Source organism: Rhinolophus hipposideros (genome assembly GCF_964194185.1).
Source record: "Rhinolophus hipposideros genome assembly, chromosome: X".
NCBI lineage: Eukaryota > Metazoa > Chordata > Mammalia > Chiroptera > Rhinolophidae > Rhinolophus > Rhinolophus hipposideros.
This window is the reverse complement of record NC_138046.1, coordinates 26,523,266-26,549,445: the sequence shown is the minus strand read 5'-3', so window position 1 is coordinate 26,549,445 and position 26,180 is coordinate 26,523,266. Positions and strand designations below refer to the sequence as shown.

The following is a 26,180-nucleotide window of genomic DNA, read 5'->3' as shown; positions in this document are numbered from 1 at the left end:
TATAATAAGACGCATATCTAAGATTTACAAATTTTAAACAGCCACATGTAACCTGTAGAAAAAGTTATTGATGTTATTATTATTCTTTTTATACAATATTATAATTAGAATTTCAAATTAATTGTAATAAAATCCACTTCCCAAACTTAAAAAAAAAGAAAATGGTTAAAGTGGTAAATTTTATGTTATATATTTTTACCTCAATTTTTGGAAAGTAAACAAAAAAAGTGTGTAGAAAAATGGTTCATGAAAAACATCTTAGAGACAGATTTGGAAATAAAGAGTAGTATATCACCAAGCCCATTATTAAGAAATACGCCACTTTTGAAGATTTTTGTGAAATCATTTATAGAAGAAATCAGTCTAGAAAATTAAAACTAATGGCTTCAACTCTTTTGAGTATGAATTGCAAGTAGACTACGTAATAAGTGGTGATTGAAACTGGCTCTCAATGTTTCTGTTATAAGCTGAATATTTGTGCTCCCCCCAATTCAAATGCTGAAACTTAACCCCCAATGTAATGGTATTTGCAGGTGGGGGTCTTTGGGAGGTGATTAGGTCATGAGGGTGGAGCCCTCACAAATGGGATTAATGCCCTTATAAAATAGACCCCATAGAACTCTCTCACTCCTTCCACCATGTAAGGATACAGCAAGAAGACGAGTTTATCACCAGACACTGAATCTACCAGTACCTTGATCATGCACTTCCCAGATTCCAGAACTGTGAGAAATAAATTTCTATTGTTTATACGCCATCCAGTCTATGGCATTTTGTTATAGCAGCCTAAATGGACTAAGACAGTTTCAAAGTACAATTGAAGAAGTTCTGATATTAAGAGGAAGAAAATCACTCATGACTGACTCGAACAACTTCAGAGCCTGTCCACCTTCACGGTAATTAAGATCACAAAGGGACTCTTGCCAGCCTTTAAAGTTCAAGAAATCAATCAAGTATAAATAGCGAACTTTTAACTGCACTGGAGGAAAAATTGCAAGATGTACTTAAACCTCTCAGTCTGCAGGCCCATTAATAACGCTTCCATGTAAGAAGTGAAACAATGCTCCTAGTTATGTGATAAAATCTACAGCTTTTATATAAAGTTATTTGTTAGAAAATAATTCCTGAGGCACGTTAACAATACAAATTTTATTAAAAAAATAAGTAATAACATCAAAACTGTTCAGCAAACCTACATTCAATGTAACCAAAATAAACAAACACCAAATTAAAAAAAATATATACATCTATGTATATGGGCAAGAAACAAGTGCATTATTTGGTCCAAATATTTTTGAATATATTATCTTTATCCAAAGGAATTACATTAATGGCTAAGAAGATATTATGTATTAGATGTACAAAAATGTAATTTTAAAACTTGTTTTAAGGTCTGCAGAACTGTGTTTTTTTTTTTTTTTTTGCCAATTCTTTGTCTTTGAACTCACAACCACTAAGATAATGGTATTAACAGTCTCAAGATGAATAGAGGATGTAATAATGTCCAATGGTCTGAATAATTACCAAATTAAGATGCCACCAAGCGGTAGCTACACAAAATCTGCAGAGAATTCTAAGGAATTTTTTGGAGTTCTTAACAAAAAAAAAAATTCAAAGAAAAGAGATAAAAGTGGACATAACAAAACAGACATCAACAAATTTGGTGAAGAACATAAAACCAAAATAAAATTAAACAAACACTTTTTAAAATATTGGTATTGCTGAAAACTCCTAGGGTTAATGGATAAAATGTCAAATAACAGTACAAATAACTGTAACTTTAGAACTGTAATTTTAGAAATTTCTTTTCTAAGATAATGAAAGTAACCACGGTTCCCTATATGGCCAGTTTTTATATTCCTTAGACTGCATGCATGCTAGAGGAAGACTAAAGGACAGCAGCCAAAATGATTAAACTTCAACTTGGGTGATAAAGCACTGATTTGATGGGCTTTTCTTGGTCAGAATCGACCCATAAGCTTAAAACAAGAACCAAAGCCCTCAGTGGGAAGTTGTGCTCAATTTATTGGGCCTTGAGGTCACCTCTGGTCAAATTAGCATTAGCCTTATGGGAGACCAGTCATGTAGGAAGGGACTCTCCAAAATATATGATTTCCTAAGGCCACAAACTAGAGGAAATCTTACAGTCAAATAATTCACATTCCTTGGAAAGAGAGTACAGGCATCAGTTGTGTCCAACGAAGGGGGACACTGACCAGGAGTACCCTGGACATTTTTTGAAATTTCTGTGTTACTTCTGCATCTGAAAAATATGAAGAATAGAACAATGACAGACAAGGAATGAGAAGTAAGATAGCTATATGACCTAAAATTGTAAGACTTACAAGAAATTAACAAATAAACCAAACAAAAGACCAAAAAAGATGAATAGCCATAACGTTTAGAATGCAATATTCTGAAGGCAAGTACAGCAGAGAAAAAAACAAATTATTTTAAGCAAAGAAGGAAAGACCACAGCAAACAAAAGTTATTTTTGGAGAAAGCCAACTGGAGAAAAAAACCATGTTAAGTTTTGTTAACCTGACACAAAGATAAGGTGGAATAAGATTCTAGTGCCATCTGAATGCTGAAAAGAGCTGAATAATGAGAACTAGTGTCATGAACTTGGCTATTTAACCTTTTTGTGTGAGAAAACACTTCAGAACTTTGAACTTAGGAAACTGCCTCTGTATAAGAAAACACTTCAGAACTTTGAACTTAGGATATTCCAACTTGTCTTGCACCAGGTTGCATGAGTTCCATAGAGCAGGAATCTATTTCAACAAGCAGCTTTAAAAACAAAAACAAAAACAAAAACTTTAATATTTTTCATTTCTATTAATGATACATTAAAATATGCAACAGTGCTAAAATCCATCAAAGAACAATGCACTGGATGAAGATTAAACTTACTCAGAAGTGGGTTCAGAAGTTGAGGTACCTTTGGGAACTGAAATTAGAAAAAGAGTTTTACATTTAAAATAGCATATATGATGAGTGAGACTATAAATCTAATACAGTTATGAACCCATATTGTGGCTGATCAAAAATACTGGAATAAGTATCAGAAATTCAAAGTAACACAATTATATATACGTACCATTCTCTATTATAACTTGGCAAGTATGAGTTTTACGTTGACTTAAGTGTTTAGCCATACGATCCAAACCAGAAGAATCAGTCAAGAAATCACACTTAAGGCACACTAGAGTAATGTCCCTATGGGGAAGAAAAAAGACATATGTTTTTCAACATATACATTAATTTATACAACAAATATTTATGGAGTGCCTACCATAGTTCAGGCAGTATTTGATGCCCAGCAAACATCTGGCATTGACAAATATCTGAATCACACACATTCTAGTGAGAAGACAGACTAAAATACACAAAAGGGTGAAATATACATGTCAGATAGCAAAAAGCAGCCAGGAAGAAAAATAAAGCAAGAAAAGGAGATAGGGAGTGCTGGGGTGGGGCCCAGGGGAAAAATACTATTTTAAATGGAGTAGTCAAGGAAAGCTTCACTCATTGGAGTAGAAACCTGAAGGAGGTGAGGGAGCTAGCCATGCAGATAAATATCTGGGGAAGAGCAAATGAGGCAGAAGCAATAATAAACACAAAGGTCCTGAGACATGTCCCCCTTTTCACTTTTCCACTAACCCAAAGAATCGGAACTAGTATTGGCTCAACTTAAGTCCACGTCTTAGCATGGTGCTACAAAGATCCTGACACTAATATTTCAAACAGCAATGACAACATGAGCTAAATAATTAAGCAAAGGAAAATAGAATCAAAAGTAATCAGAAGAATGTGAAGAAACGATGCATAGTGGATTCTGAGCTAAGTGTGTGTGATACAACCAATGTTAATTATCAGTAACTTTAGAAATGTTCATCAACAATTCCTTCAGTAAACAAGTTGTGTACTTTTCTTTATTAAAAAAAGCTTTACAAATTATGAAGCTATATATTGATCAAAACCAAAAAAACGTTAGTCACTTTACTGCGTACCTTAAATGGTTCTTTTTTGAACTATATTTTATATAACTTCTTTTTTCTTTCAATACTGTTGACTATATTCTCTATGCTGTACTTTACATCCCAGTGACTGTTTTGTAACTAATTTATATTTCTTAATCCCTTCACCTTTTTCACCAGCTCCCTAAACCCGTTCCCTCTGGCAACCATCATTTTGTTCTCTGTATCTATGAGTGTTTCTGCTTTGTTTGTTTGTTAAACATCTTTTGAATACTCAAATATTGTTGGAGAGACTCATTTTTTATTTTTTTAAAGGAAATCCATGGAAGTTTCATCTTAATGACCAATACCACTGAAACAAAGTTCAGCCAGAGTATGTAGGTTATGCCCTTTTTGATCTAAGGATATAATGACTAGAACGCTATTATGTCTAGTAGCAATCATTTCATTTTGCAAAGTAGGCACTCCAGCCTAGTTAAAAAAAAAGTTATTTTTCAATAGAGAATGGAAAAACATAAACTAGTTACCTGAGAGCTCCACAATGCTTCTTAAAAATATAAAACCGTTTACTTGGATGGTTGCTATGAAAGCTGAAGAGATAAGAGACAAATGAGAAGTATTATATGATTAAGTCACATTAATTTTATGACATTTCAAGTTGATGCTTAGTTTCTTAGTTTTGAATAAAAGATCCTGATCTAAATTATAAAATTCTATTAGCCATCCATTTAATTCAAGATTTTTATCTTACATTTCACTTTACCTGTGTATTTTCTAACAACATATTTCCCTGAGAATATTCTTAAATGATCAGTACATCACCATTATATAAAAAACCCTTCAGAGTTAAAAATGCAGAGTGTCAAATTAAAATTTTCAATTAAGAGTTGTAAACAATCTAAAAGTAACTGCTAATAATATATTTTTCTACAACATACATTGTTATGACTAATAATTATTTATCACCTTCTAATCAATATACTTAGTGAGTGGGAAGAATCTGAATGATCCTCAAAGTAAATGCTATTCGGGCCATCAGTAATGTGAGACATTTAAAGAATATTTTGCAATTACTAGGAGAGCTTTTAAGGAAAGCGAATTAAAGGAAGCAGAGCTCAGGAGTTAAAACAATCCTTCCTCTACACAGAGAACAGAAAACCACCGACCAAGTTTTGCAGCCAATGGTAATAACTTCTATATCCCCTTTCAAACTTTTAAGGAAAACTTTCCTGTATTAGAAGGCCAGGCAGGATTAGCTAGGATTAGCGTAATTCAGTAGTATTACTCAAAGTGTGGTCCATGGACCAGCAGTTTCTGCATCACCTGGGAGCTTATTATAAATACAAATCTCAGGTTCCACTCCAGACCTACTGAATTAATCTGATAATAGGGTCCAGAAATCAGTTTCAACACATTTTTCAGGTGATTATTATGCAAGCTAAAGTTCGAGAAGAACTAACTCTAGTTTGTACTGACAAACCAATCAACACACCAGGTCATCAGTTACCCTTAGATACAAGGTAACGATCACAAGCATACCATGTATGCATGGGAAAAGATTCTGGCTAGTCATAATCCCAAGAAAATACCGCAGAGTAAGTGTCATGGTGAATACAAATAACTGTTCTCTCAGGTAAATAAGACAGACATGTATTTAGTATGAAGTAATAGAGCTGAATGGTACAGAGCTCAAAGAAAGGAATGATTCCTATGAGTGGCTGTGATAATCAGATACTTCATGGAAGAACGTAAACTGAGAGGGAAGGAGAGTGTTATTCTGAGGGTTATAACAAAGAATAAGGAAGATCCACTAGATATCGAATGTGGGATAAACTATACATTGGGAAAGTTTAATTAATTTGGGGTACCTGAATTGTGATTAGAGTTGGTATGGACTAGGAATAAAGGTAGTCAACCATCAAATGAAGTTTCTGTACATACAGAGTTCAAGCGTATGACAAAAATCCAAACTGGGTCAGAGTGAGGGTGGTACCATTCAGGGGGAGGTACCTGAGGCAACAAGGAAAACAAGGTACCACAGAAGTAGGGGAAATGCAGAGACCTACAAGGTCTTTTGGGGAGTAGAAGTCAGTTCTATATGAGGCTAATGATGAGTTAAGCACTCAGTGTGTAAAGACAATGCAGTGCAGGGCTGAGGCTCACTGCAAATCAGGAAAAAGGTTATGAAGAAGGCCTGGGACCAACTGGGAATATTCTGGGATAAAATGGGGCTGGAGGTCCTATAAGACAGTTCAGAAGCCCATGGAAAATGGGAAAGGGGAGGACAGAATGACCCATGGGGTTAAGAAACACCAATAATATTTTCCAATTTAAACTTTTATTAATTAGGGACAGAATTAAAGCCCTGCTGGGGCAGCCATGTGTTCGGCACAGAATAATGAGAACAACATTCTTCCCAGAAGTATACTGAGAGAAAGGTTAGCTGGGGCCTAGTTTAGAGCAACTGAGATATGGGTGCGGAACCACTGCAGTAGTTGGGAGGCAGATTGGTAAATTGCAGAAGGTGGACTCTCAGGAAGCCATGATGAATGGTGGCAGATCAAGAGAAGTACACAGGCTTCTGAAACTTAAAAGTATATTATTTCTAGCTGACGCTCCATGATCATGCAAATGATTCCTTAAGACTGAACTTAAATGGTATTGGGTGATAGTAATTTGGATCTTACACAATGTTTTTGACTTGTTTGTATTCTTTATAGATGCCAGTGAGTCAAAGGTGAAAATTGTCAAATAGTTAAAGACGAAAAGTTGGATCTCAGGAAAACTCAGCATTGAAATCGGAGGATTTATAGTTGAAAGGCAAAAGATAAAACTCTGAGAGTGGTTAAGGTACCAAGAAAGGAAATGTAAAGAGGCCAGATGAGTTGAAGAAAGAAAAGGCAATGAAATATAGGAGTAGACAAAAAGAAAGTTTACAAAAATGGTGGTAACAGTTTAAGAGAAGTTGAGAAGAGTTTCAAAAGCGAGTGATCAAAACTATCAAATACTCTAAAGAAGTCAGAAGAGTAAGAATGAAAAATACTGAGTGCATTTAGTAATTAGGACAGAACTGAAACTGGTTAAAGGGGCAGCCTTAACTGATAGGTGGGGGTGAAAGAAATGACAAATAAGATAGTAAAGGATAGTCTTTACAAATGTTATCAATAAAAGGAAAATATGCAAAGTAAAAAAAAAAATCAAATCTGCCTCATCTTAAAAAAAAAGCCTGGATGAAGGGAAAAAACTTGAGGTAGAAAAAAGTTAATCTTGGGAAAAATGAGAAGGATGACCTCTAACTAACAACTGAAGGACTAGAATAAATTCTTGAGGTTACTGAAAAGGATTTAAACAGATCTTTAAAAAAAACAAAAACGAACAAAAAAACCCAACTTTTATTTATTTTAAGTGTGTTTTTCCAGGACCCGTGAAGTAGTTGTTTCAATCTAGTTGTGGAAGGCACAGCTCACAGGAGTCCATGTGGGGATCGAACCAGCAACCTTGTTGTTAAAAGAGCACTGTGCTCTAACCAACTGAGCTAACCGGCCATCCCTAAACAGATCTTATAGATAAAAACAAAGAGGTATATTTTAAAAGACAGTATCAAATTGAAGTTAACCATCATGAATTAAGAGCTGATTAAATCAAGCACAGTTTGGTAGTCCAGAACTGAGCACAGAGACAGATCAAAAAGGACAAGAGATTCAAGGACAGCAAGGTTAAGCATGACTAAAGATGTAAAGAGTTACAGGAGAAAAGCAAAACAACATTCAAAACAGATGACCTTGAGGGTGAGGCTAACTATAAAGCTGGATTGGTGCTGCTGCCTACAGAGAGAGGGGTCAAGACTCTGAAAGTTGTGGAGTAATGAGAATTCAAAAATGAAGAAACATTCTATATGATGAGGTAAAATGGGATGGTGGTAAAGAAGGGGGTACAACATGTCAGACCTGGATGTAAAGTGCTGGAATTAAAGAAGTCAAGCTACCATGAGGTAAGGCTGATCATCAACAGGAAAAAAACAACAACACTAAACTAAAAAACCAAAACCAAAACAAAATAAAACTCTGTAAGCAAAGTGCCAAAGCCATAAAAAAAAATGTGGGCAAATCCTTGAAAGTGGTAGCTATATATGACCAGAGAAAGTAACACAGACGTCTTATGATTTTCGAGAAAACCACGTTTATTGGTTTTACCTAATTTCTGACTAAAAATAAATGGACCTACCTTAATTTGTAGAATCAACGTAGCAGATTTATATCTGAACAATTTTTATCTATTAAAAAAAATCCATCCTGAAGGAAGTGCTACAAATGAGGTCCAAATGAAAATAAGGTAGGCTCTAAAGTCTTTCACTAGCAATAAAGTATATGATAGGTGCTCAAATAATGTAAATTGAATTGATGTATGAAAAGAAATTCCAACAGCAGCCTCATGACTGGAATATCCCTATAGTCCCTCATTTCCTATTTCATTGAATGAATGCAAAGATGGATGGCTTGAAAGACTAGAGGTTGAGGGGAGGGGGGAGGAGGGAAGCAGGGAGGGAGGGAGGGAGAGAGGGACCCACAGAGAGACAGAGACAGAGTGTGTGCATATGTGAGCACCGGTGTTCTTACCATCTTTGACAATCTGGAGTCTCTCAAAGTGACTGCTCATGTGGTTACATGTATTTGATAAATATTTTGAAATCATTTAGTGTTTGGCGGTAACCACTTTTTGAAAGACTCAGAAAAACAATTTTCCCTAGCAAACCTATTTTCATTAGTCAAAATTAAAAAAAAAAATCCCACTAATTTCATGATTCATTATGCTGGAAAATAGTACTGGGTAATATCCTAGAAGTTCCCTATTGTTAGATTCTTTTAGCTCCTTGATGTGACAAAAGGCTTCAAATAGGAAAAATTTGTTTTAAAAAAAAAATCTTGAATGACAGTTTTGATTGTCAGTGTACATGTTTAACTCACCTCACCATATGATTTATAAAGGCTTTGTTACAGTTAGTGTTGTATTTACAAAAATTACAGTGGATATATATTGAAAAGTGACTTGCAAAATCTTTTATTTTGGAATGACACTCAATGCACTTGTGAATTCCTCGACGACACCTTATGGAGACAGAAAAAAATGATAAAAATATATTGTAAAACAAAAATAATAAGGTAAAACCTTATTAACATTTTATTAATTGAAGCTAAGGTGTTTAAGTTAACATCTTTAAATAGAGGCATCATTTGAAAATCTGCTCTGTAAAAACAAGCTAGGATAAGTGTAAAACAAATCTAACAACAGTTAAACTTTCCCTGGAATAGAAAGGATCATATTAACCAATTCAACTATCACAAGATATAAACACAAAATATAAGATTAGTGTAAAAGATGACAATTATACAATAAACACAATAATTCAAGTTCTGCCCAGTAGTTGTGAAAAGTACATTTTTACTATTGGCTTGGCCTTTATGCCAGATAAGTGATTATCATGTAAATGTGCAAGTGAGTTCTTTGATACTTTGTAAATTATATTAAAATAAACCTTTAATATTTAATATTAAGTTGACATTGTAAATCAGGAATAAAAGATATTACCTTAAGTTCTTCAAAGCTATGCTGATTTTGTTCCTTCTGTTGCGTTGTTTCTTTTGCTTGTAAGAGGTTTTTGCTTTGTATTTAGATGCACCTTTACCTTGCTTACTTGCATTAGGTTTACTTGCAGTGGATGTAGTTGCACGAGTCTTACGTGTCTTAGGTTTACTTGCATTAGATTTTGTGGGACTTTTAGCAGTTGTATTTTTAGACTTTGGAGGTGAGACCTGAAGAGAAGTGCTTGGAGTACTACTGGAAGATGTAGTTGATGGCTTTGAATGAAGAGATCCAAATGAAGCTCGAATAGTAACCTATAAAAATTAAGGCAATATACTATTTTTCAGAAGATTAATCATCACGCAAATATTAAAAAGATCACTGCAAGTCCTAACGTTATGGTCAATGGTTTTTGATGAGGATGTCAAAATAATTCAGTGGGAGAAACAACAATCTTATCAACAAGGAGTGCTGGCACAACTGGATATTTACAAGCAAAAGAATGAATTTGAATCCCTATCTCATACTAGATACAAAAATTAACTCAAAATGTATCAAAGACCAAATTATAAGAGCTAAAACTATAAAAGTCTTAGAAAAAAAACATAGGAATAAATCTACGTGACCTTGGGTTAGGCAATAATTTCTTAAATATGATACCAAAAGCACCAGCAACCAAAGAAAAAAGATAAATTGGACTTCATAAAAATTTAAACTTTTGTGCTTCAGAGGACACCATTAAGAAAGTGAAAAGACAATGCACAGAATGAGAGAAAATATATGCAAATCATATCTCTAATAAGGGATTTGTACATAGAATAGCTTTGGAAAACAGATTGGCAGTTCCTCAGAATGTCAAATGTAAGAGTAATCATATAACCCAGCAATTCCACTCCTAGGTGTTCAATTTCTAGCAATTCCACCCAAGAGAAATGAAAAACTATGTTCACATAAATTTTCATAGGAGCATTATTCATATTGCCCAAAACTGGGAATAAACCAAATGCTCATCAATTGATGAATGGATAAATAAAATATGGTATTATCCCTACAATGGAATAATATTCAGCCACAAAAGAATGAAGTCCTCATACAAACTACAATATGGATGAACCTCAAAAACATTATGCTAAGGGAAATAAATTAGTCATAAAAGATCACGTTATATGATTCCATTTATACGAAATGTCCAGAATAAGAAAATCCATAGGGACATAAAGTAGATTAAAGTTTGCCTGGAGCGAATGGAGGGGAAATAGGGCACATGACTGCGAATGGGAATGTGGTTTTGTTTTACGGGTGATGAAAATGTTCTAAAATGAATTGTAGTAGTGTTTGCACAACTCTGTGAATGTGCTAAATAACACTGAAGTGTATGTTTTTAATAGGTGAATAGCATGGTATATAAATTATATCTTAATAAACCTGTTTCAAAAAACACTACAATACAAAAAGTTAAACATCATTATTTTGAAAATGGCAAATATATGGGGATGGAAGGAGAACCGACTCTGGGTAGTGAACACACAATGTGATATATAGATGTATTACAGAATTGTACACCTGAAACCTATGTAACTTTACTAACCATTGTCACCCCAATAAACTTTACTTAAAAAAAAAAAAAGAAAACGGCAAATGTAAGCTACATTTAGATAAGTCTTCCATTTATTCTAAATGGTCATACCAATTAGATGAAATTTACCTCAATATTTATTTACGGTTACTATATTATAGTTTTGTATTGATAGTATTTATGCTAACACGGATATTAATGGATAACAAGGAGTTAGTGCAAATTATGACTATCAAAAGAGCACCTTCCATGGCTATTTTATGCTCTTATATAACTAAGTAGCTTTCACAAAAATAGAGGTCAAAATTTAAATCTCAAGGCCTGAAATAATAACTCTGGAAAGGCCTGTATTACTCTTTGGTAACTATAAAACAGATCTCCAGTAAATGTGACTTGCTCTTTGGGGGCTCACTGGGCAGGATTTATAGTTCCAAAGGTTACTGTGGAGGTTACATCAATTCATCATACAGCATGGATAATTTCATAATATTCAGAATTTCCTTGAAGGGAGGTCATATAAAATTTATCATTCAGAAAATGTTCAATTATACCCATTGGCTAGTAATGGAAAACATTCTCTTTAATCATTTATCCATACTATCCCCATGTACTTGAGGAGCAGCCAATGAGGAAGTCATATGTAACACTTGTGATTTGGTATAGAAAGGAGTCAAAAGACCCAAGGTTAAATCTCAATACTACCCCTCCCTAGCCATGTGACCTTGAGTAAACAACCTAGCCTCTCTAAGCCTCCTCATCTATAATATGGGAACAATACCTGCTTTGTCTACCTCACTGAATTGCTACATGGATTAAATGATAAAACGAATGAAAAAGCATACTGAAAGCTTAATTCTAAAGTAATAGTACCAATCATGATTAATATTATAATGATATTATAATGTAGCATGCTAATTATTACTACTTATAAGGGAAGATATAAGAAAGGACTGCACTGCTTATATTAGTGTTCTCCATGTCTAGTCCCAGCATGGAATGAATGGATTGCAGGGAAGGATAGGGGATAGCTTCTTTCACTCTCCACCTTCAGAGCATTGCTTTACATTATTTTAGTTAATTCAAATAGTAGACATATATTCAAAGGTAAGTACTCAAAGTCAAATTAAAATGTTTGGGAATTATTTCACTTTGGATTATACATCCCTCCACTGGAGAGTAGTCAAGAGTTGATTTCACATAAAATAAAACAGAGGAACATAAGGCAATTGAAAAAAAAATTGCAGCCAGATGTGTTTGCTCACTTAAAACAGCAATGCTATTCAGGAGCAGAACTTGCTTCTTTGAGAAACACCAGCTTCAACTATGGCATTCAAGACACTATGACAGATGCTGGAGAAACAAAGATAAATTAAACATGATTGCTGACCTTATAGTCTAGCGGCCGAAGCGGACACATATGCTGCCAACAAAAATAGCTCAAAAACAGCCTATAGAATATTGAAGCAACCTGTTGCCTCAGTCTACAGTTTCTCTAGTTGCACTCACTACAAAGGATTATGTTCCAATACACAAGGTATAATCAAACAATACAGTGAATGTTTAAATAAATTATTACAGTAAAAGACACATTGCCATTAATCCCCGTCAAAACACGCCCCACTTCCAACACACTTATCCCATCATTCTTGTCACTTTCTAAAGCAGTTCTGGAAGTCCTCTTTTGGGAGTGTCTTTAGTTGTGCTGTTGTGGCTGCCTAGATGTCCTGAATCATTTTGACTCGGTGGAAGGAAATGGAGTTCCACAGTGCCAGATCCAGTGAATAAGGTGGATGAGGACAAACCATAATGTTTTTGACAGAAATTGCCATACCAGAAGCAATGTGTGACATGGAGCATTGTCACGATGGAGGATGATTTATGGCACACTTTAAAACACACCTTCTCTTAATTAACCGTAGCTCACACCCAACTGACTGCACTGAACAAGTTGAAACTTGTCACACACTGTTACTAAGGTTCAACACACTGCTTTCCGTATTGAAGATCCCTGCCTTTCTGTTGGATGGCACTTGGCAGCAGCATTCACCGAATGTTTTGATCACAACTGAAAGGCTCTGTGCTACACATCGTTTCTGGCATGGCAATTTCTGTCAAATAAAAATATTATTGAGTGCCTCACCGGATCTGGCACCATGCGACTTCTGGCTCTTCCACAAAGTCAAAATGATCATGAAAGGTAAATGTTTTGAATTGATTCAGAACATCAAGACAGCCACGGCAGTGCAACTAAAGACTCATGAAAGAGGACTTCCAGAACTGCTTCAGAAAGTGGCAAGAATGATGTGCTAAATGTGCCTGAAGCGAGGAGGAGTATTTTGAGGGGGATTAATGTCAATGTGTCTTTTACTGTAATAATTTTTAAAAATAATTTAAACATTCACTGTATTTTCTGATCATATCTTGTAGCACATGTCAATCAACCCAGAAAAGAATGGATAGAAGTTTTTCATTCCAAACATAAGATAAAACCTAAAATTAAAATCTTAATGACAATCAGAAGCCAATTTTTAATATTATATTCAGTATATAAAACCAGAAAGGAATTTATTTCTATTACCTCACAAAATGTTACAAATACAACATATTTAAAACTCACTTTTGTACCAGGAGGCAATCCTTCTAGCTCTTTAGGCTTTATAAATGTCCGATGCTGGGTCTTGTGATCCATTTTCTCCTTGCAGGTCAAAAATTGTAGTCTGCATTTTGTACAACGATGAATTCCTTTTTTCTGTTTACAAATAATATTAGAAATAATATTTGAAAGAATTTCTATTGCCACAAATCCAGGGACCTGAAATTGCTCTTAATTCTAAGTTAAATAATTTAAAAATCAGTATTTTACCATATACCATCATAAATAACACCAAAATATTATTTCATTTTTTTAAAAGCACTTTTTGCATTAGTATTTGGATTTTGAAAGTATTTGTTATATATATGGGCAGTTAACATTAAAATTATATCAATTAGGTTCCAGTGAAACAAGTTCTATACCATTTGTAGGGTGAAAACTTTTTAAATTTAAATTTGAAATATAAACCATTCAGACACATACTATGAAAATGAGCTATACTATATTTTTACCCTTGGAAAGCAAATTATTTTTAATTGTTGTTATTTCCACTTGTTTCATAAATTGAACTTTCTAAAACCAAACAAATTTAACCAGACTCTCCCAAGAAAGTTATGTTGTAGAAATAGTTGTATAAGGCAGTGCTGTCCAATGGAATGTTCTACAGCGATGGTGTTCTACAGGTACACTGTCCAATATGGTGTCCACTAGCCACATGTGGTTATTGAGCACTTGAAATGTGGCAAGTGCAACAGAGTAACTAACTGATTTTTAAATTTTATTTAATTTTAATTAAGTTAAACTTAAAAAGACATATGTGGCTAGTGGCTATGATATTATACAGCATGGGCATAGAAGCATAAATCAGAACAACTAATATCAATCTACTGTTTGAGAGCCCCTTAACTGTGTCCCTTCTCACACTGAGCCCTGTTATTATTTTACCACTGGGAAACAGGACCCAAGAAGAGAGCTAAGTCACTTGCTCATAGCTGGTTAGTGTTCTTTCTACTATATACTATCAATTGCCATCTTTTATGTATATGCTCTCAGTAATTAAAATATATTTTGTGTTTCTATGTAAATTTAGAACATACAAATACAAAAGAATGTTTTCTCTAAAGCTGTGTCTCTACAGGCCCATCACCATTTCTATTTAAAATACAAATAATCACTTAGGAAAATCAAATGAGGTAAACATATATGAAAGTATCTAGCAGTGTGTGGTGCACAGCAGGCATTTGATAAATAAAAGTTCTTTACAAAGTTCAAAGCAATGCATAAATATAATGTATTTGCATTACTATTTTAATTTCATCTTAAAACTATTTTAGTAGTATGGTGCATTAGATAATATCATAGGTACAGGCAACGTAAACAGATTCACCTACCTATATGTGCTCAATAGAGAAAAAGGGGGGAAAAATCTGTCAAGAAGCAGATAGCAAAATAACAGACAGATATAAAGTTCCCCATAGTATAGTTCCCAGAAATCTTTCCTCTACCTGTACTTATTCCTCATCTAAATTCATGATTTAAAACAGTATCCATCCAACTGTCTACTCGACGTAATTACTTGATATCTAATACACATTTCAAATCAACACGAACAAAATTGAACGCTAGACTTCCTCCTCTCCACCCTGAAAAAAAAAAATGTTCCTTGGTCTTTCCAATATCTCAGTATATGGGAACGCCATTCTGCTCAGGACAAAAAGTTGGTGACTCTCAATTTTTCTCTCTGACACCCTATCCAATCTCTTAATAAAACCTGTCAGCTCTACCTTCAAAAACATAAATCTTTCCACTTTTCATCACCTCTAACCATTGCTATCATACCAGTTCAAGTCACTTACCTGGACTCTTGCCTCCTACCTTCTCCTTGTTTCCACTCTTTTCTCCCAATAGTCTATTCTCTGTAGTTGCCAGAGTGATCTCTCACACGTTTAAACCTTCCAATAGCTTCCCATAATACTCCAAAATCCTGATTCTGGTTTATGAGGCCCTACGCAACCTGCCCTGCATTCTATTGATATGACCTCATTTCCTATTACTCTTCCTCCTACTTGTTTATCTAAATGTATGCTCATCTCACTGCCTACTTACTGTTCCCTCTGCCTGGAGCATTCTCCTCCAGATATCCATATGGCTTGGTTCCTTATTTCTTTTGCAGAGGTTCTCTTTGACCAAGCCATATAAAATACAGAAACTACTCCTTCACTTTCTAAGCCTTGGCACTCTATCCTATTATTTTCTTCCCTTGGCACTTACCATCAGCTGTCATACATATACATTCAGACTAATTCACTCATTCATTGCCTCCTTCCTTCCCTCTTCCTCTTCCCTCCTCCTCTGTCCCACTATAATGCAAATTCCAGAAGGCACAAACTTTGTTTTGTTCACTTCTATAAAACAGTCCCTGGCATATATTAGGCACTCAATAAATATTTGCTAAATAAATAGTGAGGTAGAAAGCAAGAGACTTACAGAGAGGTACACATGAGAAGGTACAATTTAACTATTTCAAACTGTCTGCCATTCCGCTCAATGAGCATTTGTCCAGAGCCCTGAGATGGGGGACATTAACCTATTATTCCTTTAGTTGGACTCAAGTCTTGTGTATCTCTCTTACGCATGCATGCTTGCGATGTGCTAAGGCTGATGATAATAAAGTGCATTTTTAAATAGCATGGTATGTTCAACCAAAACCAAAAGTGATCTGTTATAAGGATAGAGACAAACTCTGTGTTAAACTTTTTGACAAACATATTATATACTGTTTGGGTGATTTGAGGGATTTTCAAGACTAATTCTGACTATCTGTAAACCTGCCTTTAGATGTAATGTAATGAAAAGTATGATTCTGTGGTAAAAGCTTGGGCTCTAAGGCAATTTTTGGCTCTGCCATTTGCTAGAGAATGTGATATTGGGCAAGTTAACTCTCTATTAAGCTTTGTTTCCTCATCTATGAAATGAAAATGATCACATACCGCTTTTCACAGTGGATGTGAAGATAATACAAGTAAAAGAACTAGTGATTGTCATATGGCAAGTGATTAGTATGTTACCTGCTTGTTATCATTATAAAGATATACGGAGGCCATTTATCACATTTGAAATCCTACATCCTTTTATAATCCTGATATGGTTTTCAAGTCTTTTGTGGACAATTATAAAAACTGCAAGTGCTTTGAAGGATGCCTGATGATCTTCCTTATTAATAGAACCATTCTTCTATTGATTGCTGACTGCCTACCTGTTAGGTACTCTAAAGTTCAAAAAAAATTTGGCACCCAAGGTGTGTTAATAGTTCCCAAGACTACTCCCAGGTTTGATGATTCAATAAGAGGATTTATAAGGTTTAGAAGTTGCTACACCCACAGCTCTCATTTATTACAGTGAAAGATACACAGCAGGGTTAATAAAGGAAAATAAAATTGCATTGGGTGAAGTCTGGAGGATACTGGTGCCAGTTTCCAAGTGCCTTCTCCCAATGGAGTTTATAGGACACACTTAATCAATCCCCTGGCAATGTGTATAAAGGCGTTGTTTTTTTTTTTTCTCTAAAAGCATAGGTTTTATTATGCAGTTCAGTCACATTTTCAGACCCCCAGAAGAAAAGCAAGTGTTCACCATAATCATATTTTTTGTGCAAAATAATCTAGAAAAGCTGGTACAACATGGCTCAAGGTTCCAGACATGTAAAACACTCATCAGTTAATAACAAAAGGTTCAGTTTGCAGGAATTAGCCAAGGGCCAGTTATGCAAGTAGGCCCTTCTGGAAATGTACATGATTTGAGCAACTCAGACCTACTGGTTTAACTCTTTCCTACATACATGGCATGTTAACAAATATAACTCAGGGTATGTATGAAGAGTGACTATAGGTCAGGTAAACCTCTTAAGAAACACAGTCCACATAGCAGGCCCATCCATCTCTCTTATCTCTGTAAGCATATACCACTCTCTCCCCATCTACACCTCACTCTGAGCTTAGTAAAGCATAGGAGAAAGAATTATATTGAAAGCTTCATTATGAAAAAGTGAGAGCTACTGCTTTATATATCATACTTCCTTTCAAAATCAAAGGTCAAAAGATGAAATATAGAGCACCAAGACGTGTTTCCTCAAGAAATGTTAACAGGTATTGAGCAAATAAAGGGTTCAATAGTCAAATAAGTTTTGGGAACAATATATACAATATCCTTTGCTTGGAGATTTATGAATTTTTTAGCATATAAAAAGCTCTGAAAAGTCTCATTTTAAAAAATAAACAAAAACTATCAATTTTATAAATCTAGTCATTTACTGAACTTCTTTTTCCAGGAACAATTTTAGAGCAGAGCTCCTATTAACATTGGATGGAACACTGGTGGGGAAACTCTAGAAAGATTTTGCCAGAGGTTCTTAAGGGTGAGGTGGCATACCAGGCTTAAAAAAAAAAAAAAAAGCATGTGGGTACCACCACGGTCACAATTTAGGTGATCCTGAATGTATTTGCATATGCTACTTTTATGATTTTGTTTCCAATTAACAACTCTAAGTTGATTTCATGATTACCTAATGACCAGAACTGAAAGCAATGTTAGTAGCAGTGCTGAATAAATTGGCCATGACAATGAAATGAATGAGAAAATGTAATGAGCTGATCAGTGAGATGACAAAACTTGATTACATAATCAGATTCAGTGAATTCATTGACTGCTGATTTTGGTAAAGGTACCAAATGGTTCATTTTAAGTTTCAAACACTAAAGAACAGGCTTACTGTTTCATCAGTTTTCAGCCCTAATAAAGGATGGTCTGCCAGGAAGGAAAAGAACAAGCATAAAATGAGAATTCAAGGGAAAGGTACAAGTACTGATACTGGTATCTCAGAAATTTCATAGCAGAACTGGCAAAAGTAATCCAGGAAACAAGTTACAACCTAAACATAATTCTCTGGCATAGTTCACATATTGAGAAATAAGTGCCATTGCTGTTTCCTTTGTCACTGGCTGCTATAAAGGACTATTCTGGGGGGACAGCTGGTTAGCTCAGTTGGTTAGAGCACAGTGCTCTTAACAAGGTTGCCAGTCCGATCCCCACATGGGCCACTGTGAGCTGTGCCCTCCACAACTAAACTGAAACAACTACTTGACTTGGAGCTGATGGGTCCTGGAAAAACACACTTAAAATAAATAAAAAGTGAAAATAAAACAAACCAAAAACAAAGCTAATGTTAAAATAGACAAACTTATAATAAGAGTGATAAATAAATGCTTAATAAATAAGTTTACACGTGCTTAACAACAGGAATAAAAGGGGGATAATTACTTAAAAAAAGACTATTCTGGGTCACTGATGAGAACCACATGTCTTTGCTTAATAAAAAGTGGACTAGAAATTGGAAATAAAGTTTGAAGAGAAAAAAACAACAACCCAGATTATGAGTCTTCAGTCTTATCTTCCTCAGTTCATACGTCTCCTTTTCCCTGTTCGTGAATAACCACCTTCAAAATCATTCCCATTCCCACCACTCTTAGACCCCTGAACAATTATGCAAACTGAAATAAGCAACCTAAATATTCTATTCATATTCCCTCTTCCCCTCCACTCTTACGGCTCCTATTTCTACTTATCTTTCAGAATCTTCCCTTTTCACAAGCCTCATCACCATCAGGAAGCAGACAAAAAAAAAGAAGTGGAAGTTTCACAAATAATTCAGCATAAATTGTAAATTAATTGTGTCATTTGGAATAACTTTGCTTTCCTTCTAGAACAAATCTAACCAATGGTCGAAGATACACACACACACACACACAAACACACACACACTTTTCACTAAGACAAAATGAACAAATAAGAACTGCTAAATCTCACCTGATGTTTCATGTAATGATTCATGTAGGGGGTTGCCATTCTACTAACTTTGAGGCAAAATGGACATAGCAAGTTCTTAGTGTTTTCATGGGATGTTCTAAAATGAGTTTCTACATCAGAAAATGTTGATGATCTAAACTGGCAAACCTAGAAATATAAAGAAGGTTTAGTTTAACCTGAAAATTCATAACTGACATGCAATTACATTAAAGTAGCAATGATGAGTCCCTTTTTTTGAGGAACATTATGTACTACTATTTAATTCAGCTCTGCTACCTGTACAATTAAGAATCCTATCACAGCAAGTAATAATGATAATCTTTGAAACAGAAAAGTTCTCATTCAGGGGATATATTCCTAAACCTTCTTTTCGGATCTACTACCTCCATCTGGACTTGAATTTTCAAATTCTGACACCTCTTGTCCTGTAAAAGCTTTTCCTGCTATATGAAATGGAGTACTTTCTTCTTTGGGTTTTAAACAGCACCCAGGACATAACAGAGGCAATTTATCTTGCTATCTTATTGGAACCCACTTCAAATTCTGGAAAAATACCAGCCCCAAAACATTTACTTGAATTCCCCATAACTAACAGCATTGCCTATTTCTCTGGCGTGTCTGTCTTCTTCCTTACTTGGTAAGAAAGTCCATATTTGTCTTTCTCCAGCAGAGTATTTTTTTTTTGGTCTATTACAGGGGTGAGTAAACTACGACCCACAGGCCAAATCTAACCCACTACCCTGATACACATGAGTTAAACCAAGGGAGTTTCCCCTATTAAAGAGAGAGTTCACTTTTAGCACTCATTTTATTTAAATGGTTTTAAAAAATCCCAAGAACAATACTATTTTGTGACACATGAAATTTAAACAAACACCTAAGTACATGATAAAATGTGTGTGTACCTGACAAATATATGGCATTTCACCAGGTTTATGAGTGTCCTTCATATGTTGTAAAAGAGTATGTTCTGTTTCAAATGATAATTCACAGATTTTACAAATAGCTGAAAGTGGAAAAAAAAACACATTACACCATTTTAAGGATGTATAGAAATAAAAAGTTCATCTTGTACATCCATAACAACAGCAACAAGTAATAATAGTAATAGTTGATCCAACAATTCTATAGTTGTTAACTCTGTTAATGCTGTTCTAAGGACTTTACTTATATTAGCTTACTAGTTCATTCTCATCCCATCACTGGGAGAGGTACTGTTATTTTTAGCCCCGTTTTTTCATATAAGGAACCTGGGGCAGAGAAAGATTAAGTAACTTGCCTGGGATCTTGCAGCTATATTAAACGGCAGAGCTAGAATCTGAATCCAAACTGTCTAACTCCACACTCTGGGATTTTTAATTATAACTGCGGTTACTTTTCTTATTAGAGTGTAGATCAAGACCATTGATTTCATATTTGCAAACTAGGGAATCTCAGTTTTCTAATTTAGTACCCTACATACAATGCGTGAGCAATGCCAAGGAAGTTTCTATTTACAAAAGGGACTTCAATTTTAGTAATTTTACTAAAAAAGTTTCTACAAGTTAAAACTTGTTTTTCAACTTGGCCCTTTAATGACAAAGTCTAATTCTTATTTTTCTATCAGAGTTCTTAAGAATTCCTTAGTTTAGATGATCAAAATCATTAATGTTTAGCACTTCAATGAAATTATTACTTACTAGAAAACTCATGCGGTGTATGTGTACTCTCAATGTGACATTGCAGCTGGAATGGTGTGGGATACTGACGGTAACAGTGTTGGCATGTGGTGTGGCTTTCCCAGCTCTCACTGTTCTGCTTCTCAAATTCCAAGTGGTGTTTCATGTGGTTCATAAACCTATAAATAATTGTCAACAGGTGCAAATATTTAGATTTATAACCAAAGAAAAACCCCACAACTAAGTTTCTGAACATAATGCTAAAAATGCAGTTGTATTACTTAAAATACGATCTCCAAGCCTTAAAGTCCTCTAGAAAAGTATGCACTTTAATCACTTTCATTAAGTGGCTCAGTAAATATTTTTCTTTGCATCTTTGTTTTAAAATAACTCATTGATATAGTTAATATGAAATACTACTAATTTGATGTAATTCTTCATCATTTCAGATTTATTTTTTTGTAAAGAAAAACAGCAAGCTTCATTTCCATACATGAAATACCATTTGCATTCTAAAATAAAATACTTGAAGGAAACTATACCACCAAAATCAGCTAGAGTCACGAAAGAAATCTTTTGAAGACCTTAAAGATATACAATAGGTTTCAGCTGCTTCAGAGTCAAATTATTATTTTTATTTGTGTCTTGGTTTCTAAATGTATGTAATAGTAATTTTAATACTGATAATTATAAGAACCTACTGTTTTATTTAATGGCACTGATTTACTGTTAGCACAAATGGTTCTTTTTAACTTGCAGGCTATGACCATTTTAGCACCGTCCACTTAGTTCTCCATTTTACTGTCAGATGCCCAAAAAGACTTCATGCCCGAAGAAGGAACTATGACCTACAATGGCAGAGAGTACAACACAAATAGGCATATCTATTTCAAAGGGCTTACTGAAACTTTTTACTGAATTTCAAAGTAAAGTTATTCAATCAAAATAACAATTTTAAGACAGGGCCAAATATTAAGTCATTTACTATGAGTCCTTAAAGGAAATAATATTGAAATAAAGTGGTGTCATCAACCTAGATAGCAATCATCACGGAGCTTTTAACATTTTTAATTTTATTAATTTTTAAATTTTTTTAAAGGAGAGCACAGCTCACAGTGGCCCATGCGGGGATTGAACCGGCAACCCCACATTTATTTTTTCACAATTCCAAAACACGACTTCTCTTTAGAACTACTTATGGTACATGTTGAAATGTCTTTTTTTTCCTCCTTTCATTTTACATTATCTCTATTAAAATCTATTTTAAAAATCCCAGTCTTGCCTAAATATTTACATATAAAGGTCATGAGCCATTCAACTCTCAGCTCATAACTTTAATAAAAATCTATTTGTGTAAAATAATCTCTTAACTAGCTATCTTTCAATTATACTGCTTACACTGCTCAAACCAGCAGATAGAGAGGTAAACAGCAAACCCCTCACAAGGCTATTCTCAGAATAAACTAGTCCTAACTGGTTTTGGTGACAGTGTAGGAAAAAATTATCCTACACGTTGACAGAGCAGAGAGCAGAAATCTTGAACTATTCGCTTCTACCAACCTCTAAAACCATCAATTTACCATCCTAGTTTTAACCATTCAGGTAAAATGTTGTTTAAACTTATCAGAGTTTACTGTTCAGGTTTCATGTACTGAGTAATATGCTGAAAATGCTAAAAATTCCTAGGTATTATAAAATATGGTTAGCTTAAAATTTCTAGATGTTCTGATCATCTAGAAATCTGTAACCAGTCCTTTGACGTGAAAACAAAAAAACAAAAAACAACAAAAGAAAATTTCGTGTGGTATTAAAAGGCAAATCTTAAAGCAAAAACCGAAAAGCTATTGCTGAAAGAACTTCTAATATTATATACATAATATTTAAATTTAATAAGGAACTTAACCAGTGAACCACTTTTCTGCACATATTCTACCAAATTTTCTAATATTATTTTTTGATTTTACTATAAAAATGGTAAAACTATGGAAGGACGTCACAGAGTTCTATCGTAACATTGTTTCAGAGTTACATCTCAAAGCACAATTTCTCTTCTGTGAAGCTGCTGGGACTGTTAGCAATTGATGGAGGTTACGGATTGATAAAAAGGAGGTACAGTATGAAAACTCATATGAATAATATTTGAAAGGTCTTCAAAAACTATAAAGCCCTATCCTAAGCATAGCATTCATAATTTAGTGTTAGGCATTTATTACAGTATATTTCAGGGTTTTTCTATGTATTTGATTCTGGACCCAAGAATCCACCAGAAAATAAAATAAATGCTAGGCTCAGAAATGCCCTGTAGGATGCTTAAGAATGTTAGTTACAAATGATGGTTATCAAAGGTAAAAGTTTACGTGTGTCACAATATAGGTGTGTGTGTGTGTGTGTGTGTGTATCTTACCTAAGGGAAGTGCACTGATATCTGCAATTTACACTGAAAACTAACAAAACAACCAGATGGGTCTATGGATCAATAAGTATGTGGTAACACAAGTATAATAAAATGTTAATGGTAGAATTGAGGTGGTAAATATACAGATGTTGACTGTAAAAACTTTTCAATGGCAATATTTTGAAAATTTTATAGGGGGTGGCCGGTTAGCTTAGTTGGTTAGAGCATGGTGCTGGTAGCACCAAGACTGCTGGTTGGATCTCCGCATGGGCCACAGTGAACTGCGCCCTCCTTTGAAAAAAAAATTATAATAAAATGTTGAAAAAACAATGTCAGGCTTTACAGTATAATCAATGAAAAATACCAATCAATATGTCTACTACTTTGTTATTATTACTATCTCACTTAGGATGATAGGTATGTATATATGCCATATAACTCAAGGATTGTAAAGTACAAGTTTCTGAAATTGAAAGCACACATGTATAAACCTTCAAAATTCTATTAAGAATTAAACCTCTACTTTTAAAATGTGTTAAATTAAAAAAAAACGTGTTAAATTATAAAATTCAAGCAGACATGTTTCACAGAACTGGTATTCTTCTCAAGATCACCACAAAAGATCACTTTCTCTGCAAAGTAAGTGTGCTAACAATTATATATAAATAGAAACTGAAAATTTAGGGCATTAAATAAGACTGGTATGTAGGTCACACTGGACAAAGTTGTTCATCATGTGATAGGAAAACTAAGATTCAAAAGTAGCTCAAAAATAAAAATGTCCCTTGAAAACTTCTAGTTCAATGATAAATACAGAAAAAAGTGATTTTCCCCTACGTTAAAATAAATTTTGTCCTTTCTTAAGTTATGTGAAAGAAATGCAACTAAGTGGCTCTAAGTATCAAACTTCTAAAATACAAGGACAAAAGCTTTCAACAAGATAATCTGCCTTTGCTCTTCGTACAAAGTGTTAAAATCACTTATCTAGGATGACACGAAAAATAAAGATACAATGTTTACAACTATGGCATCCTAATTTCAAAACATAAATATAAATAAATATTTACATACCTAATATTATTCTTAAGAACTTTCAAGCAACTGAAGCATTTAAAGGTTGTATAAGTCTTCTGCTCATCATCAACAGCTCCTTCATGTTTTCCATAGTAAAAGTCACTAACTAACATAATCAATTTTCCTTTCTCTGTAACAGTCTTATCTTTATTTTCAGTACTTGAAATTTCTACTTTAATCATTTCCAAAAATGTATTTAGCATGTCTGGACAACAACGCTGAAAGAGAAAAAAAAAATATGTAAGCTTTATTTATATCTCTTTTTAAAAAAAGATACCAAAAAATGACTCTTTGTTTATATCTAGAGCCAGATCATGTACAACTATGCTTGGAATATATCTGGAAAAATATTCAACAGAATATTGGCTTGTTTCTTTATATGGTCTAAAAAATTCAAACAATAAACACTTATTATCTTAATAAATAACTTCAAAAACCTTAATATCAAGGATGGCTATATATCAATCTTTTCCCTTGTAATTAAACTTTTCAGATGCAAATATCTAAAAATAATTTGTTCCTTGGCCAAAATCATACATTTCATACCTGTGTCAAGACATAGCTTAAAAGGGAAGGTAGTTTTATATGCCATTATGTATATGCTTAATTATCAAATAACATAGTAGTATTTCAGTAAAGCCTGTTTGGAACTGGACTTTGAGCACAGGTAACCTGACAGTCCCCAGACTCAAGGTGCTAGAAAATGTACAGGACACAAAGAAAGAAGTATCACTTACATCTTGAAAACCTCAACACATTCTGTCTAGGATGCTGAAATACCTTAAGGGGAAATCAACTTCATGAATAAAATCAAGACTGCACATAAACTGACCCTAATAGGGAATATTTTCATATATGAGCTTTTTATTTCCAATGAGATGAAACCAATTCACTTATTGCACACAATTTTCAGTTGTAGCAAAAATATAAACTTTCCTAAAAACACAAACTACATACACACAATGCAACGACAAAGTGAAACACTTTAAAAAATAAAGCACAACAAAAATTGTGATAGAATCAAGACCAATTAAACCTATCACGCCAATTAAATCTATCCTACTAATATAAATGTTTAACTCAACCACTGAAAAAAAAGTTTCATGTAGATCACAAACGAAAGAAAACTCCAGTGAAAGCAAGAAACATACCAAAAAGAAAATGATTTGGAAGGGTTGAAAAAAAAAAAAAGGATAAAGAATCTAACTGGCCCCTATTAAGTCACACTCAGCATTTTCCAATACCTGTGGAAATATCATGTAAATTAGAGAAATAAAAAGCATGCAGCTATAAGAAAAAAAAAAGAATCTAACTGGCAAATGAACATAATAAGAAAGCAAGGGTTTGAGCCTAATATCAAACAAAATAGAACTCAGGCCAAAAAAGGAATACTTTATAAAACGCTAAAAGGTACATTCACAATGAAGTTAAAAGAGAGATCTAGAGATCTATGTACATCCTA

General features: G+C 34.1%; 1 protein-coding gene across 3 annotated transcripts in view; it reads right to left on the bottom strand.

The window, feature by feature from the left end:
• Positions 1 to 1,130: 1,130 nt before the first annotated feature.
• The window catches only part of ZNF280C (zinc finger protein 280C), a 62,647-nt gene continuing 37,597 nt past the window's right edge, over positions 1,131 to 26,180 (bottom strand). For 2 of the 3 annotated variants that reach the window (XM_081042488.1, XM_081042490.1), the window contains 11 exons: positions 24,716 to 24,936; positions 21,271 to 21,428; positions 20,497 to 20,597; positions 19,592 to 19,738; positions 13,754 to 13,885; positions 9,567 to 9,874; positions 8,945 to 9,085; positions 4,508 to 4,570; positions 3,101 to 3,219; positions 2,914 to 2,950; positions 1,131 to 2,263 (listed from right to left, as the gene is read on the bottom strand). In XM_081042488.1, the coding sequence (XP_080898614.1) occupies positions 2,050 to 2,263; positions 2,914 to 2,950; positions 3,101 to 3,219; positions 4,508 to 4,570; positions 8,945 to 9,085; positions 9,567 to 9,874; positions 13,754 to 13,885; positions 19,592 to 19,738; positions 20,497 to 20,597; positions 21,271 to 21,428; positions 24,716 to 24,936 (1,641 nt within the window). In that variant the 3' untranslated portion in view covers positions 1,131 to 2,049. Of the gene's footprint in view, positions 2,791 to 2,913; positions 2,951 to 3,100; positions 3,220 to 4,507; positions 4,571 to 8,944; positions 9,086 to 9,566; positions 9,875 to 13,753; positions 13,886 to 19,591; positions 19,739 to 20,496; positions 20,598 to 21,270; positions 21,429 to 24,715; positions 24,937 to 26,180 lie in introns of all 3 variants that reach the window. The other variant, XM_081042489.1, reaches the window with a different exon arrangement.